This window comes from Palaemon carinicauda, chromosome 40, assembly GCF_036898095.1.
Source record: "Palaemon carinicauda isolate YSFRI2023 chromosome 40, ASM3689809v2, whole genome shotgun sequence".
In the NCBI taxonomy this organism is placed as follows: domain Eukaryota; kingdom Metazoa; phylum Arthropoda; class Malacostraca; order Decapoda; family Palaemonidae; genus Palaemon; species Palaemon carinicauda.
Genome location: NC_090764.1, coordinates 7,459,194 through 7,475,291, shown reverse-complemented (window position 1 = coordinate 7,475,291; position 16,098 = coordinate 7,459,194). Strand labels below are relative to the sequence as shown.

At 36.6% G+C, this 16,098-nt stretch overlaps 1 protein-coding gene across 2 annotated transcripts in view; it reads right to left on the bottom strand.

The window, feature by feature from the left end:
• The window catches only part of LOC137631521 (uncharacterized), a 63,751-nt gene that overhangs the window by 47,546 nt on the left and 107 nt on the right, over nucleotides 1-16,098 (bottom strand). Inside the window, exons 1-4 of one of the 2 annotated variants that reach the window (XM_068363273.1) lie at nucleotides 9,440-9,571; nucleotides 5,168-5,415; nucleotides 3,376-3,470; nucleotides 2,003-2,119 (exon numbers count right to left, since the gene is read on the bottom strand). In XM_068363273.1, coding sequence (XP_068219374.1) covers nucleotides 2,003-2,119; nucleotides 3,376-3,470; nucleotides 5,168-5,415; nucleotides 9,440-9,474 — 495 coding nt within the window. In that variant the 5' untranslated portion in view covers nucleotides 9,475-9,571. Of the gene's footprint in view, nucleotides 1-2,002; nucleotides 2,120-3,375; nucleotides 3,471-5,167; nucleotides 5,416-9,439; nucleotides 9,572-16,098 lie in introns of those variants that run through there. The other variant, XM_068363274.1, reaches the window with a different exon arrangement.

The following is a 16,098-nucleotide window of genomic DNA, read 5'->3' as shown; positions in this document are numbered from 1 at the left end:
AACTGTTGAGGGAAAACCTGAGGCTCAGACTTCAAAGGCTGAACAACAGACGAAGCAGAAGGCAGGCGCATGGGTGAAGGAGGTTGACTCCTAGCAAGAGAGGTTGAACCCAAGGATTGCACAAGCTGAGCGGAGGACGGAGGCGGAGTAGTCCGTTCCTGTTCCTGTGAGATGAGCGGAGCATGATGAGGTTGAGGCTGCGCAGAACAAGGTAAAGTTCTCGCAAGCTGAGGCTCCTGAGGCGCAAGTCCAGGGTGTAGAGGAGCTTGCCTTGAGGAGGGTTGAGCTCGCTGCAGCGATGGCTGAGCAGACAGACTCACGGAGGGGAGAGGTTGTTGTACCCCAACCGAGAGTTGCACCACTGGTGGAGCAGCAAGGGGAGGCGGAGGAAGAGTGGAATAACTCTCCTGATCCCAAAGCAAGGGTTGCCTTAAAGAAGGCTGAGGCTGAACACCACTGGGAACAGCGAACTCCGAAAGTGGCTCAACATCGTACGCCTGGCAGATGGTGCTGCGACCAGGCGGAGCAAGTGCAGGCGGGGTGAGCACAGGCGGAGCGAGAACAGGCGGAGGGAGTGTAGGCGGAGGAGGAGGTGCAACACTCTCAGCCCGACACTCACGCATCAAGTCCGAAAGCTGAGCTTGCATGGACTGAAGCAGGGTCCACTTGGGATCGGCAGAAACGATAACAGACTGAGGTAAAGTCACAGTCGGGCTCTGTTTTGGCAGAACCTTACTCCTCTTGGGCGGAGTACAGTCGACAGATGACTGAGGCGAGTCAGAGCTGAGCCAATGACTGCAACCTGGCTGAGCACTCGCGGACTGGACTCTACGTTTAAGCGGTCTCGAGACCTGAGACCAACGTTTCTTCCCTGCTAGTTGATCAGCGGACGAGAATAAGACGGGCTCAATCGTCTGCAGGTGGGAGTGACGGTCTAAGGAAGACACGCCCGCAACCACCGAGGATAGTTCTGTGCGCCTAACAAGGCCTGTCGAACCCTTAAGCCCTTCGACATTGCTTCTCCCCTGGGCATGGGAGCTTGCAAGAGGTCCCGGACTGGGAGGACGACTGGCTCGCACAGAAAAATCCTCACGCACCACACTGGCACCACTAGCACTTGGCACTGCACCGACACTAGCACTCGTCACAGCACTGGCACTAATTCCACCCACTGCACTCTTGACCTTCAGTTCTTTAACTTCGGCCATCAGAGACTTATGGTCACTTACCACTGATTCTACTTTATCGCCTAAAGCCTGAATAGCACGCAAAACAACTGACATATCAGGCGGAGGGCACACAGTAGGTTCGGGGGTAGCCACTACAGGGGTAGGAAAAGGTAGGGGATCATGAGGTGAGGAAAACATAGAAGAGTGAGAAGAACTTCTCCTAACTCAACCTCTCTCTAACTTAGATGAATATTTTAAAAGACGGACAAATTCCAATTCCGAAAGTCCGGCGCATTCCTCACATCGATTTTCTAATAGACAGGGCCTGTCCCTACAGTCAGAACAAGCGGTGTGAGGATCTACCGAGGCCTTCGGAATACGCCTATTGCAAGACCTACATCGTCTATGGGAGGGGGCTTGCGAAACGTCAGACATCTTGTTTCAAAGAGTTAGCCAAAGGGTGATCCAAAAACAAGCAAAATTCGTTAACCGTTATATCAGTATTATATAAAAGCTATCTAGCTAATATAAGAAGGATTCCAGTAAAGCGACAGCCGTTAATCTGAGAGAATACTTCACCAAATATCCGTGAATAAACTCGAAGACCATAAGCGTATCCCAGAACGTCTAGCCGGAAGCACGACAGAGGAATAATTGAGGAGGTGTCAACAACAAATGATTGAGTACCTGGCCACAGGTGGCGCTGGTAAGTACACCCCCTTCTAGTATTGTGATAGCTGGCGTATCCCTCCATAGAATTCTGTCGGGCAACGGAGTTGACAGCTACATGATTATCGGGTAAGTTTAATATTGAAAAAATCTAAATTACTAACCTCCAACTTCAGTACATTCCATAAGTGGTAAACTACTCGTCGGTAAAATGCCATCGCATCAACAGATACTTCTTTTAGCAACTTCTTCTCCATATTTTTCAATTTCAGTTTATCATTCTGAAATTATAACACTATGATAAACTTTTACGGGACAAGACCAAATTAATTTCACAAGGTTTAACTATATTCATATCTTTTAAATTCATAAAAATTCAGACTTAAAATCTTTATCATACTGTTATTCACATTTGGATAAGAAAAATAGATATCAGGTGGATTGGAACAATTTTCCATGGCCAACTAACGGCAAACCAGTTCATCTTACTGTGGTGGCCAGAGATAATAATGAAATATTTCGTAATAATAAATTTCATTATGTTAATTATCCTATTTATGCCATCCAAAAACCATCCACAGTACATCCTAAATTGTTCTTCCCCAGACATCCAAGACCACAGCTGTTATGCTAAACATCGAGAATATTTTACAATATTGCCTACCATCTTCTTATCACCATACATCCTAGATTGCCAAACAAAAACATACTATGAACATGTTAACCTCCCTTTGAGCATGCAGAGCCCTAAAACCTTTTCTAAAAGTTGTTAAGTATAATGTAATTCTTGCCATCCTCGCCTTCGTACGTGAATTTTGAATTGGGTTTCAAAATGTTCTTCCTCTATATTCTTTGAAAATACCATTTGGTGCTGTATAAGGATAGTTAAGTCCTAGCTTATTATTACTCATTATGGCCGGGTTATCATCATATAACATCTGTTTAAAGGTTTAGAGGTCGCTCATGAATGGCAGAGGCAAGTGACAGTGACATTGCCCTAACAATCAGGACAATGCCCTAGAGACTGACCATATATTATATGATCAGCACCCAAGCCTCCTCTCCACCCAAGCTAGGACCAGGAACGGCCAGGCAGTGGCTGCTGATGACTCAGCAGATAGACCTATAGGCTCCCCCAAACCCCCTAACCTTAGCTCACAAGGATGGTAAGGATACAGACACTAATGGCACTAACGAGTCTGAGCGGGACTCGAACCACCGACTGGCAAACACCAGGCAGAGACGTTACCAATCAGGCCACAGCAACCTGCAGGTTCTACCATTTGAGAATTTAAAATACCTTTCTCGATCACTTACTACCACCTTGTGTGCCTATATAAGGTGGTCAACTGTCTTGTCTATACCTCATCACACCTAAACTACTATGGAAATAATCATGAAGTTTCTATTGATACCAGAAATCTCATCAACAATCAAATCTTTGTTTAAAATTACACATACCAAAGATAACAGGAAAAGGGTGATGAAACATAGTAAACCAAAAATAAAAACAAATATAGAGGAAATCAAAACTTACATCACTATTTCTTGCTAAAACTTTTAGTTGCTCTTGACAATTTGTAAGTTTTTGAGCTTCTTCATTCCACTTCAATTTATCAAAACTACATGTCTCTGGAAAAGATATAATAGAGAAAAGGTTCAAAATTTCAAAATGGGGAACATTAAAAAGAAACTTAAAAATAAGACAAGAGAATCTTAACTTTACCAATGTTTTTATTGTAAAAATTTATTGCCTTAAAAATATCACAAACAACACCTGAAAGATAAATTCTTCAGACATTATTTTCTATTTTAAGGATAAGAAGAAGAAAGGACAGAAAATTTTAAGAAATATTTATACTTCTTCATCAAATCAAAAGTACTAAACCCCTATTTAACCTGTTAAGCGTCACCCAAATATTATTACGTTTATTGCAATTTATTCACTACTGCCTTCAACGTGATATTATGCTTATGACTTTAAACGCCCTTTTCAGACTATCATCCCCATAATAATACGTTCACTTGTATAGAAAAATGTATGAACATCATTTGGCAATTCTCTCAGCACACACAAGTTGTAAATGGAAAGTAATTGGGTGCCTGGCAACGTTTTTTAGTCAGTTGCTTGACAATAAAAGGCTCACATTTTTGTCAGTTCGCTTCAAGCATTGCTCGTAATGCTTCAACCTTTTGCCTCTTTTACAATGAGCTCAACAAAGAGGATTGATTGATTGATTTTAGGTTTTCTGGCATCCAGACATCGATCACTAAAGAGGGGGTATATTTCTTCAAGGGGATTTGAATAATTACTAGACGACTCTGATATTGATAACCCATTGCATAAGGAGAGGTACAGTTCTGAATCCTCCACTGATAAAGATATTGAAAGAGCCAATTTATTTTTTGATACCAAGTGATGGTAACTTTTCAATACCAAGTGACTAACAACAAGAGTTACAGAAGATGGAGTGTGTGATCACTTTCCTTTGGTTCCTGATATGGTAGGAAATTTATGTTTGAAGAAAAAGAAAATTCATAAAAATACATTCATGGTGAACAATAGGGCAGTATGAAAGCAGGATCATCCGGGGTGGGTTGGGACGCTTAACAGGTTAAAGCTAATTTCTAACTTTGTTAAATAAATACTTGATCTCATGAAATGCATGTTAAATTCCCTCATAATGAATGGCTTTTCAAGGTTAAAAGTGTAAAAGGAATGCATTGTATATGTGTTTCACAAAAACAGTTACTTGAGAGCTCCCTACCCTCCACTTTATTTTCATTTCTCTTGTATGTATGGAGTAAAGCGCAAGCTAATAGGTGAAGAAATAGAGGGTTCCCTCTACAAGGGAATAACTCCGTCCATTTAACCCTTTAACCCCCAGGCTATTTGGAAATTCCCAACCATTAACCCCCAAGGGGTTATTTTTTTCCCAGCACATTTTGCAGTATATATTTTTTAAATTGCTCTAACAGCCTTAATTTTTGTCATAGAGAGGTCAGGTTGGTCTCATTATCTTGGAAAATGCCTGAATTTTTTCAAAAATTTATCAAAAATATGAAAAAAATAATTTTTACAGCATTTATTTGCAAGGACGTACCGGTACGTCCATGGGGGTAAAGGGATGGCTTTTGTGAAACGTACCAGTACGTCCTTTGGGGGTAAAAGGGTTGAATACAGTAGCTTTTCAATTTTTTTTTCCTTCTGATATATCTGAATACATCATAATTATCCACTGCAAGTTTTGAATTTAGCCCTATAGTCAATGTTAAGATCATTACAAAATAATGAAATATATCAATACTTTTGAAATAGATTGCAGTACCTTTATCAAGCATTTCAAGATCATCTTTAAACATGATGGGACGCTTAGCATCTTCACTCGGCTGGTTCTTTTGTCCCCCGTAGTTTAGCATATCATGAACGTCTAAATGCTCCGTATTTTCTTCAAAAAGCTTTCCAAGGTAGAAATCCAAGTCCTCATCCTCGTCTTGTTCTGGGAAGTCTTTACCTCCATGAGAACAGCTGAGCAAGCACACGAATACAAAAACCAGGCACCATCTAGGCATTATTCTGAAAAAGAACAAATACAGTATAACTACAGATAAATCAGGCAAATAAAATTTTTCAGAGAAAAATCATAAAATTTTAGCTCTTAAAAGTTTTTTCTAATGAAAAATTAAATTAAACATATGAATTTGTTTCATGACACACACATCAATCTTAGTAAGCATTAACTCGTTGTCAATATTCTATACAGACATAGAAAGTACTTTCTAATGTCTTAAAAAGAGAAAGCAGAAGATAGCTAAATGAAGGAGCAGAGGAAGAGAGTGTTGTAGAAAACAGAAACACTCTCGGAAGTGTGGGAATAAGGAAAAAGAACAAAAAGTAAGTTAATAAGTTAAAGGCTAGAAAACACATTTGGAGAGGAGAGAGAGAGACGTAGTTCTACTCTCACTTAGCTGAAAGTAAAAAGTGACTAGACAACACAAGTGTGTGTGTGAGAGAGAGCAGGGAGGCCGGCTACCCCCTGCTAACAAGCGGTGGGGTAGTTCCACCTCACTAAAAGTCTCATGACTAGTTTCAGCTTCATCATAAGTATAATCCCTAATAAATAGCATAGGGTTTGTATGAGTGTCGGAACAAATATGATACTTTAATTACTAGCAAAACTGAAATTTGCTATAAGAAATGGATGAGTGCTGGCTACTTTGACATTTTTCTCTATATGTTTAATGGCGGCTGGTGCTTAATAATTTACGTATCGGTTGATTAAAATGTGAAGGCTAATTCTTACTCTTAAGACCATTGTTTACATTTGGGAAATTGATGGCGAGTTACTGCACATGCATTCACTTTTACCAGCTTTTCTGTTTTTTGTATGACTAAATCATTAGCTGGCTTTTTCAACCAATTATGAGCTTCCAAATATTTAAGCAAAAGCTCATGGACGTTGTTCTACAACAGCCATTTTTTTCCACCCTCCCCTTCAATTTCAGCTTTACCACGTAAAGACATCTCTAAGAGGGAAGTTTAATCTAATTCAAAAGTGAATTTTTTTCGAAATTTAGAGCAATTTAATCTACGTCGGCAATTGATTAGGATGGAAACGCTTTACGTTTAGAGTACAGTATAGCGATTCATGTGAAAGTAAAAAATAACCCCAAAATAATGACCCACGGGGCTTGCTAGCGCAGCTCAACTTGTACCGCTTGCCAGAACATGGGAGCAGTGATGTAATATTTAATTGCGAGCGAAGCGAGCCACTGCGGAGCAAAAACCATTAGAAGGACGTAAAGTAAATCACATAATTAAGATGCATTAATTCTCAACCACTTAAATGAATCATATATTTTTCCAACAGGTTATCTTGTGTTTATTTTGCATTTCTGACCATTATTATTACTGCAAATCGCTTGTTTTGGCCGTAACCCCACCCAAACCACCACGGTTTCCCATTGGGGTCCCCCATAATTGCCTTTATATAAGGGGGTCTAAAAACTCATAAACGGGAGGTTTGCCCCAATAATCACGGTCAGAAATGCATAAAATACAAGATAGTGAGTAGGAAAAATATATGGTTTGTGTATTTGGGTAGAAATTAAAGTATTATATTTACCCTATTTTTTATCACTGGTATTGCATTTGCTTACACAAATTATATGGCATGACACTTTCTTGCCCAGCTAATGTTCTGATGACGATCTCTACAGATAAAATTGGAACTAAAATGCAGCCCTTTAACCTTCAATGCCAAAATACACTCAAATTATAAAAGAACAACCTTGCCTACACTCAACATGACCAGTTTCACTAATGTTTGGAAAAACACTTAATACTCTCATCAAGCTAGTGTCACTAAATTACTCTGGAAACTCCTTTAATGTGGGTGTAAGGAGGAAAATCATATATAGTTGTTACAGCGCTAGTCATATTATCACATTACATCACCCCAAACAACCAATGATTTCTTCAGGGTTGCTATCCAACTGAATTCCCCTTATTGAACGTAGTTGTCAGATATTCTGCAACTTATCAAAGTCCTATAAACAACTGAAAATACGAATACAAATACTTTAAACCTGTTTCTTCCGGTATGGTTAGGACCCCAATATACTATAGTCCATTTCTTTTAGCAATGCATATTTGCACTGACTCGCGGTGGTGCCCTTTTAGCTCGGAAAAGTTTCCTGATCGCTGATTGGTTAGAATTATCTCATCCAACCAATCAGCGATCAGGAAACTTTTCCGAGCTAAAAGGGCACCGATGCGAGTCGGTGCAAATCTGCATCGCTAAAAGAAATGGACTATAGGTTAGGCTAGGTTTTCTCTATAACTGTCTTTGCAGCATTTGTGTTCTATATATGTAAGATATATATTTTACTTTTTTTTAATTTAAGGACTGTTTTTCTGGTCCCATACGGCAGGGAAACTCTACTCTCTACAGGACCTTCACATTAATTTTATTGTATACATTCCAAGGCATTCCGCATTTCACATCGCATATTGTTCATTTACATATGACACAAAAGAACTATATATTTTTACCCCCGATTATAATAATATTTTGGTAAAACTTTACCTGTAGACCATTTTGAGATATTTCAATGAACATTATGAACATGGTGTCCTAATGGTATGTCAGCTGCTGATCACTTCGCAAAATAAGTTTGTGGACACTATCGATTAATAGATAGGTGAAGAGCATCTAAGCTTATACTTGGTATTTAGTTGAGCTTTTGGGGTGTATGTATGATAGCGGCCACCTGCATGCATGTTTACGTTTAACTTAGAATACGGCAGTGTAAGGGGGGTTGTAGGGGCGCATTAGCGCCCCCCCCCCCCTTTAGGAAAGTAGGCAAAGACACGGCTTGTAGGTTAGGTTAGGGGGGAAAGTTGAGATTAGTTAATGTCCATTTTTAATCCACAAAGGAGGAACTGGCCGCTGACATACAAAGGCTCTGGGCTTTTTCCTGTGACCATAAACAACGGATTTAAAGAAAATCTTGCTTGAATTCTATCCCATTCTACCTTGAAATCATTTGGGATATGGAGGATAAAGGCACTAAGTAAAGCTGGATTCACAAAGTTAATTTTGGTTAGGTGAGGTTATACTACTTTGGTTAAGTACGGCATACTAAAATAATTACACCTTAATTATCAATCGCTCGCCAAATATATTAAAATTTTGGGGTGTATGTATAATAACGGCCACCTGTAAGTACGATGATGACTGACTTAAAATACGGCAGTCTAAGGGGGGGGTTGCAGGGGGTTTTAGCCCTGCGTTAGGTAAGTAGGTAAGGATACGGCGTTAATAGGTAAGGATACGGCGTTAGTAGGTAAGGATACGGCGTTAGTAGGTAAGGATACGGCGTTAGTAGGTAAGGATACGGCGTTAGTAGGTAAGGATACGGCATTAGTAGGTAAGGAATACAGCATTAGTAGGTAAGGATACGGCGTTAGTAGGTAAGGATACGGCATTAGTAGGTAAGGAATACAGCATTAGTAGGTAAGGATACGGCATTAGTAGGTAAGGATACGGCGTTAGTAGGTAAGGATACGGTATTAGTAGGTAAGGCTACGGCGTTAGTTAGTAAGGATACGGCTTATAGGTATGGCTAAAGGGGAAAATTTAGGCTAGTTGATGTCCATATTTTATGGGAACAGGAGGAACTAGCCGCTGGTATAAAAAGGCTCCAAAACTTCTACCAGCTGATTTACTAGTACTTAATAGGTTTAAAAGTTTATAGGATTAAGTGTCAAGGTAGGTTAAAGTTAATAGGATTAAAGTACAGTAGGTTTGCCTTAACTGTGGTAAACCTCGAGGAAGGACGTACAGCTAAAGAGTTCTCCTGAAGTACTATAGTAATTGTAATTTATGTACTCTAGATGAACATGTAATTATGTACTCTAAAGCAATAACTCGGTACAATACGTATACATAAAAGGAGAAAGGAATAGAAGAATAGGAGAAACACTATTGTTTAACGTAATATTACTCCGTTTTTGGGGAATATTTTTGCCTTGGAATTATCTACAGTAATGATATATTTGTATTAATCTGTCAATAGAATAAATATGAAGCGCTAACCTTTTCTGCAGGATGAAGGTGTCACTAAGAGCCATTATCGGGTTAACAATGTTCAATGTTTACAATTTGAAGATAAGAACAAAAGATTGACAGTTGGTGATCGTAGAAAACTTGCGTGGGCGTAGCCTTTGTAACAGCACCTCAGATTTCGTAACATCTCGTAAAATATTAACCAGTTGACGTGTCACAACTTCTGGTTTTAAAATATATCGTAAATAGTATGGTTTTGAATTATATTTGACTTTACAAATATTTTTTTTTACCGTTTTTCCTCTTCGGATTATATCTCTTTTGTTTCTACGAGTTTATATTATTTTGTTTGCACTCTTGCTAATTCATCTCTTCTAAAGATAGAAGTTACCTTACAGGAAGATGAATTCGAGGTACTGCAAAACTTCGTTTATGAACAAAGATATTATCATCATGGATACAATTATTATCACATACTGATCATGAATACAATAGTTAATGTTTTAAATTATACTAGGTGAATTTGGGGGTCTTGCAAAACCTTAGGAGGTGGAAATAGAGTAGCAACAAGTATTGATCACGAATACAAATGTTGCGAAAGGATCTTAGTTCGAAACAGCTTTCTCGTTGTGGAATATTTCAATATTTTTTGACAACTAAAAGTGATTAATGTTATTTAGTGGAAGGCATTTATAAGAAGGTATTTGTGAATAAAGGAATGGGTACTGCAATACACAGAAACTTTTCAAGCATTGTAAGCAAATAAGCGGATCATAGAGCTTAAATTAACTCGTTTATCGCATGAAAAACAATAAAATGAAATTAAGTGTTTACGCTCAGTACTTCCGTCCTTATTCATGTCTGGGATTTGGTCATTTCATCACCACGCTGGCCTTAGTACATTGGTGTTGATGGGAGACTTCAGTCTTAGTACATTGGTGTTGATGGGAGACTTCTGTCTTAGTACATTGGTGTTGATGGGAGACTTCTGTCTTAGTTCATTGGTGTTGATGGGAGACTTCAGTCTGATCGCTCACAGCAAATCAACCTGCTATATGTGGCCCTAATTTGTACAACCCAGACAATATTCTATTTATTGACCTGTTTTATTTTTCAAATGTGTGTTTTGCCAGGTTAATTAGATGGCAAAAACATCACTGAAATAAGTCGGGATTTCAACTCATTAAAAATAGAAAAAATGCAAATTTTTTTAAGTTGGCCTGGCCTTTAATATCCTGTTTCTAAATTTAAGAAGATTTGTCTAACTTGCCCACTATAAATGATGAAGAAACAGAGTTTCTCTCAAGATTTCTCATTGTCCACAAGACATCTGATTAAAAATCAGAAAATTTTTGAAGATTGATAAAGTAAAAGATATAGTTACAAAGATTCTTCAGTATATTAATATGTTCGGATAGTTGAAAACGTGTAGATAGAATTGATTTCATTCGATTGTGTGCTGGAGCACACGCAGTCCTACTCGATAACGCTAGAGAGTTATTTGGTCCTTTGACTGGCCAGACAGTACTACATTGGATCCTTCTCACTGGTTAAAGCACATTTTCCCTTTCCCTACACATACACCAAATAGTCTGGCCTATTCTTTCTGCATTCCCATCTCTCATACATCTGACAACACTGATATTACCAAACAATTCTTCTTCTCTCAAAGGGTTAACTACTGCACTGTAATTGCTCAGTGGCTACTTTCCTCTTGGTAACGGTAGAAGAGATTCTTTAGCTATGGTAAACAGCTCTTTAGGAGAAGGACATTCCAAATTCAAACCATTGTTCTCTGGTCTTGGGTAGTGCCGTAGTCTCTGTACCATGGTCTTCCACTGTCTTGGGGTTTATATATGTGTATATATATATATATATATATATATATATATATATATATATATATGAAAGATTTATTTCAATGCCGTTACTGTTCTTAAAATATTATATATTTTTTTCATTACCTATCTTGTAGTTTACTTATTTCCTTTCCTCACTGTGCTATTTTCCCTTGTTGGAGCCCTTGGGCTTATAACATCCTGCTTTTCCAATTAGGGTTGTAGCTTAGCTAATGATGAGGAAGATGATAATAATAATAATAATAATAATAATAATAATAATAATAATTAGACAATCCCTCTGAGAGTGCAGACCTCCGCCACGGCAGCTTATTCCTTGAAACTAGAGTGCCTTTCCCAGGTCCAATTAATTATTTCCAGATCTTTACAGTTTAAAATCCCTGTAAGATTCATTACTTTACGATTAATTTTGTGGCCCTATGGTTGATGACCGGAATTTGACCTTTGCTTGACCTTAACCTTGGACTCGACCCTGATCTTTGACCTTAACAGCTCTTTACATAACAGTTTAAAATTCATGAAAGTTTCGTTACTTTACAATTAAAATTGTGGCCATATGGTTGATGACCGGAGTTTGACCTTTTGCTTGACCTTGACTTTGGACTCGACCTTGACCTTAACATGTAATAATTGGCGTGAATTTTCATACACTCAAATATGAACCAAGTTTTAAGTCTCTGTGGCAACCATGTCTAAACTTATAGCTGATTACGTGAGTTGCACATTTTGCTTGGCCGTGATTTTGACCTTTGACCTTGACCTTCCAAAATTTAATTGTTTCCGGCTTTTTAAATAACAGTTAATCCTTGCAATTTTCATTACTCTACAATTAGGATTGTGGCCAGGAAGCTGTTCACAAACAAAAACACACACATACAAACAGAGGCGAAAACACAACCTTATTCCAACATTGTTAGCGGAGGTAATAAACCCGGATGTATCTGTGTTATGAGAATTTTAATAATCAAGCCGGAACTTTGTGTGATTCGTATTTAATGAGTATACTTAAGCGAACCTTTCTATCATTTTAATGTCTTTTCCTGCGGCGTCAGTGACCTTCGATGTCATGATGCCAGAGAACTTCAAATCAATCAATCAAACCTAATTAGAAAACCATATAATATTTTCGGAAATTTAGGTCCAATGGATTTTGCTTAATAGCTAAATACAATTAATTTATTAAGTCTGACCATTTCCTCCTAATGACGGCTATCTCTTTCATCTTATATGTTCCAATACTGAAAAAAAGAGTCCTATACTAATTTTTTTTAATGAGGCGCATTTGCATTGACTCGCAGCGGTGCCCTTTTAGCTCGGAAAAGTTTCCTGATCGCTGATTGGTTAGAATTATCTCGTCCAACCAATCAGCGATCAGGAAACTTTTCCTAGCTAAAAGGGCACCCCTGCCAGTCGGTGCAAATCTGCATCGCTAAAAGAAATAGACTATAGTGACGGCTATCTCTTTCATCTTATGTGTTCCAATACTGAAAAAAGAGCCCCATACTCAATTTTTTTTAATGAGGCGCATGTGCACTGACTCGCAGCGGTGCCCTTTTAGCTCGGAAACGTTTCCTGTTATCTGATTGGTTAGAATTATCTCGTCCAACCAATCAGCGATCAGGAAACTTTTCCGAGTTATAAAGGGCACCCCTGCGAGTCGGTGCAAATCTGCCTCACTTAAAAGAATTGGCTATAGTAGAGCATAGTTGTGCAACCATAGACCCATGTTGGGGCCCATTGCACCACAGATATAAAGTAGAACCAATCAATGTATAAAGACAAGATAAATAAGTGAGACTAAAGCTTCTATCTAACTAATTTCTCTTCCTTTTGTTTTGTTAAAGTTTCTTTAGTTTATATAGGAAGTATTTTAATGTTACTGTTCTTAGAATATTTTATTTTTCCATGTTTTCTTTCCTCACTGGGGTATTTTCCCTGTTGGGGCCCCTGGGCTTATAGCATCCTGCTTTTCCAACTAGGGTTGTAGCTTAGCAAGTAATAATAATAATAATAATAATAATAATAATAATAATAATAATGATTAGGATAAAACCAAGTGTTTTTAAAATTATATGAATAATGCTTGAAATTAGTGAGAGCCATTATCCTATCATTTTTTTTCTTTTTTCTTTTTTTAGTCAGACTTTCGATAATCACGATATCGTCGTATCAGCGTTGCAACCTTAAGTAAAATGTTAATCTTATCAAACATTTAAGCTGTTTATTTTAACATTAACGCCTAAAGAGGTTATTTTCTTTAATTTAATATTTTGGTTACTTCATAAATGTATTATTTTATCTATAGTCCTTTAAATTATCAGTAGTTTTACGTTCACTCGCATATTTAAAAAGATATATCGAAAAATAAGAATAGACCTACCTCCTAAGTTCATTTATTTTCCTTTTCAAGCGTCTACACACTTTGATAAGGTTTATACAGGCTTTATATACTAGGTTGTATATATGCATATATGTATTATAGCCACGAAAGGAAACATCAAACGACTTGAATGGAGTTAGTACAGAATTCGTACTATTAGTAACTTCACCGATAAGACGAAAGTACTAAATCCAATCCAGTATTTTCATTTCCCATTCTGTGGCTATAGTGAGCTACACATTTTATGTTCATTAAATGTCAGTTTTCGTGATTTCTACACGCGCGTACACGCACACACATACACACATACTGTACACACACACGCATATATACAGTATATATATATATATATATATATATATATATATATATATATATATATATATATATATATATATATATATAAGAGTGAATATATTCATATACATATAGTTATATGTATATTTGTATAATTACCATATAATCACACACGTACACACACACACACACACACACACACACACACACATATATATATATATATATATATATATATATATATATATATATATATATATATATATATATATATATATATTACAGTATATAATATCATTGCAGCATGTGTGTGAGCGTGATCTCCAAAAGGATGGGTAGAGGAAAAAAGTTCAACTCTAAAGAAACAAAAACTTGTCCATCAGGTGGAGACAGAAAACGGGGATTGGGAGTTAATTCCACAACACTGCGATGAAAGGTATGATAAGCTACAAACCAACAAACAAACAAACACCCAGGCTCTATTAATTCTGGTCTAGGCCTACACCAAGACCTACAGTAGGTCTAGAGCTACACCGAACCAAACCATTTGAGGATGATCTATTTTTAAACTAAAGGACCCATTTTTTATGAACGGATAACAATATCTATTTTACTAATGAAAGATTCTTAAAATATGAGATTCATAAATCTTTAAAGATGAAATAAGATCAACTCGGTTTTTTGGTAGAGATGAAATGATTAAAAGCTATTTTGTTGGAATAAAATTAGCATTATAAATTCTATTTTCAGATATCATCTTTCGATCAGACGATTCTTGATCATAATGGATATGCATTCACTATTCAACCTCTGCTTTACCTCATATCTATTTAAGAACTATGAAAAATATATTCAACAATAAAAAAAAAAAATCTCGAGGTCGTCTGGTAGTGCCATAGCCTCTGTTCCATGGTCTTCCACTATCTTGGGTTAGAGTTCTCTTGCTTGAGGGTACACTCGGGCACACTATTCTATCTAATTTCTCTTCCTCATGTGTTGTTAGGTTTTATAGTTTACATAGGAGATATTTATTTTATTATTATTCTTAAAATATTTATTCTTTTTCCTTGTGTCCTTTCCTCGGTGGGCTATTTTCCCTGTTGGAGCCCCTAGGCTTATAGTATTTTGCTTTTCCAGCTAGGGTTGTAGCTTAATAATAATAATAATTATAATAATAATAATGTGTTTTTTTCTTGCTATGATAGTTTAGAACTTTAGAGTATAAAAATTCGCATAGAATTACATATTACTTATTTAATATAATACAAAGAAATTAGAGTGAAATTATTTGATATAGGCCTAATGGATGAAAAAAAATCTTTAAAGTTGTTACGGATAAATAGCACGAAACTTAAATCTTCCTCATTATGAAAAGTTAACTAAAATCAAAGTAGGCCTACAATCAAATAAGTGATTTTCATCATGCATATTAAATAGTAGAAAAGCGAGAAATGAAAAAGGATGTACAAACCTGGGAAATACCTATAAGTCTAATCTACTATTTATTATGCAAGATGAAAATCACATAGTTAATCGTGCAATAGAAGCGTGCTCAAACTAAATGCATTTCATATTCGATTGCTAATATTGAATATAAGAATAACAACAGTAGGTTTATGCATGGAAAGTTTTCATATTTGCAGAAATAGAATATATATATATATATATATATATATATATATATATATATATATATATATATATGCCTATATATATATATATATATATATATATATATATATATATATATATATATATATATATATATATATATATATATAGGCCTATATATATAATTATAATTATTATTATTATTATTATTATTATTATTATTATTATTATTATTATTAAATGCTAAGCTACAACCCTAGTTGGAAAAGCAGGATGCTATAAGCCCAGGGGCCCCAAACAGGGAAAATAGCCCAGAAAGAAAAGGGGAAAAAATGAAAAATAAATCATTTTCAAAACAGTAACAACTAACAACATAGAATAAATATCTCCTATATAAACTATAAAAAACTTTAACAAAACAAGAGGAAGAGAATTAAGACAGCGCTTGTAAACAGACACACATTATCATGATTGAAAAAATATTATAATTAGAGATTTATATGTTGTTCTGTTCTGATTTGCCCTGCCCACGAGCTAGGTAT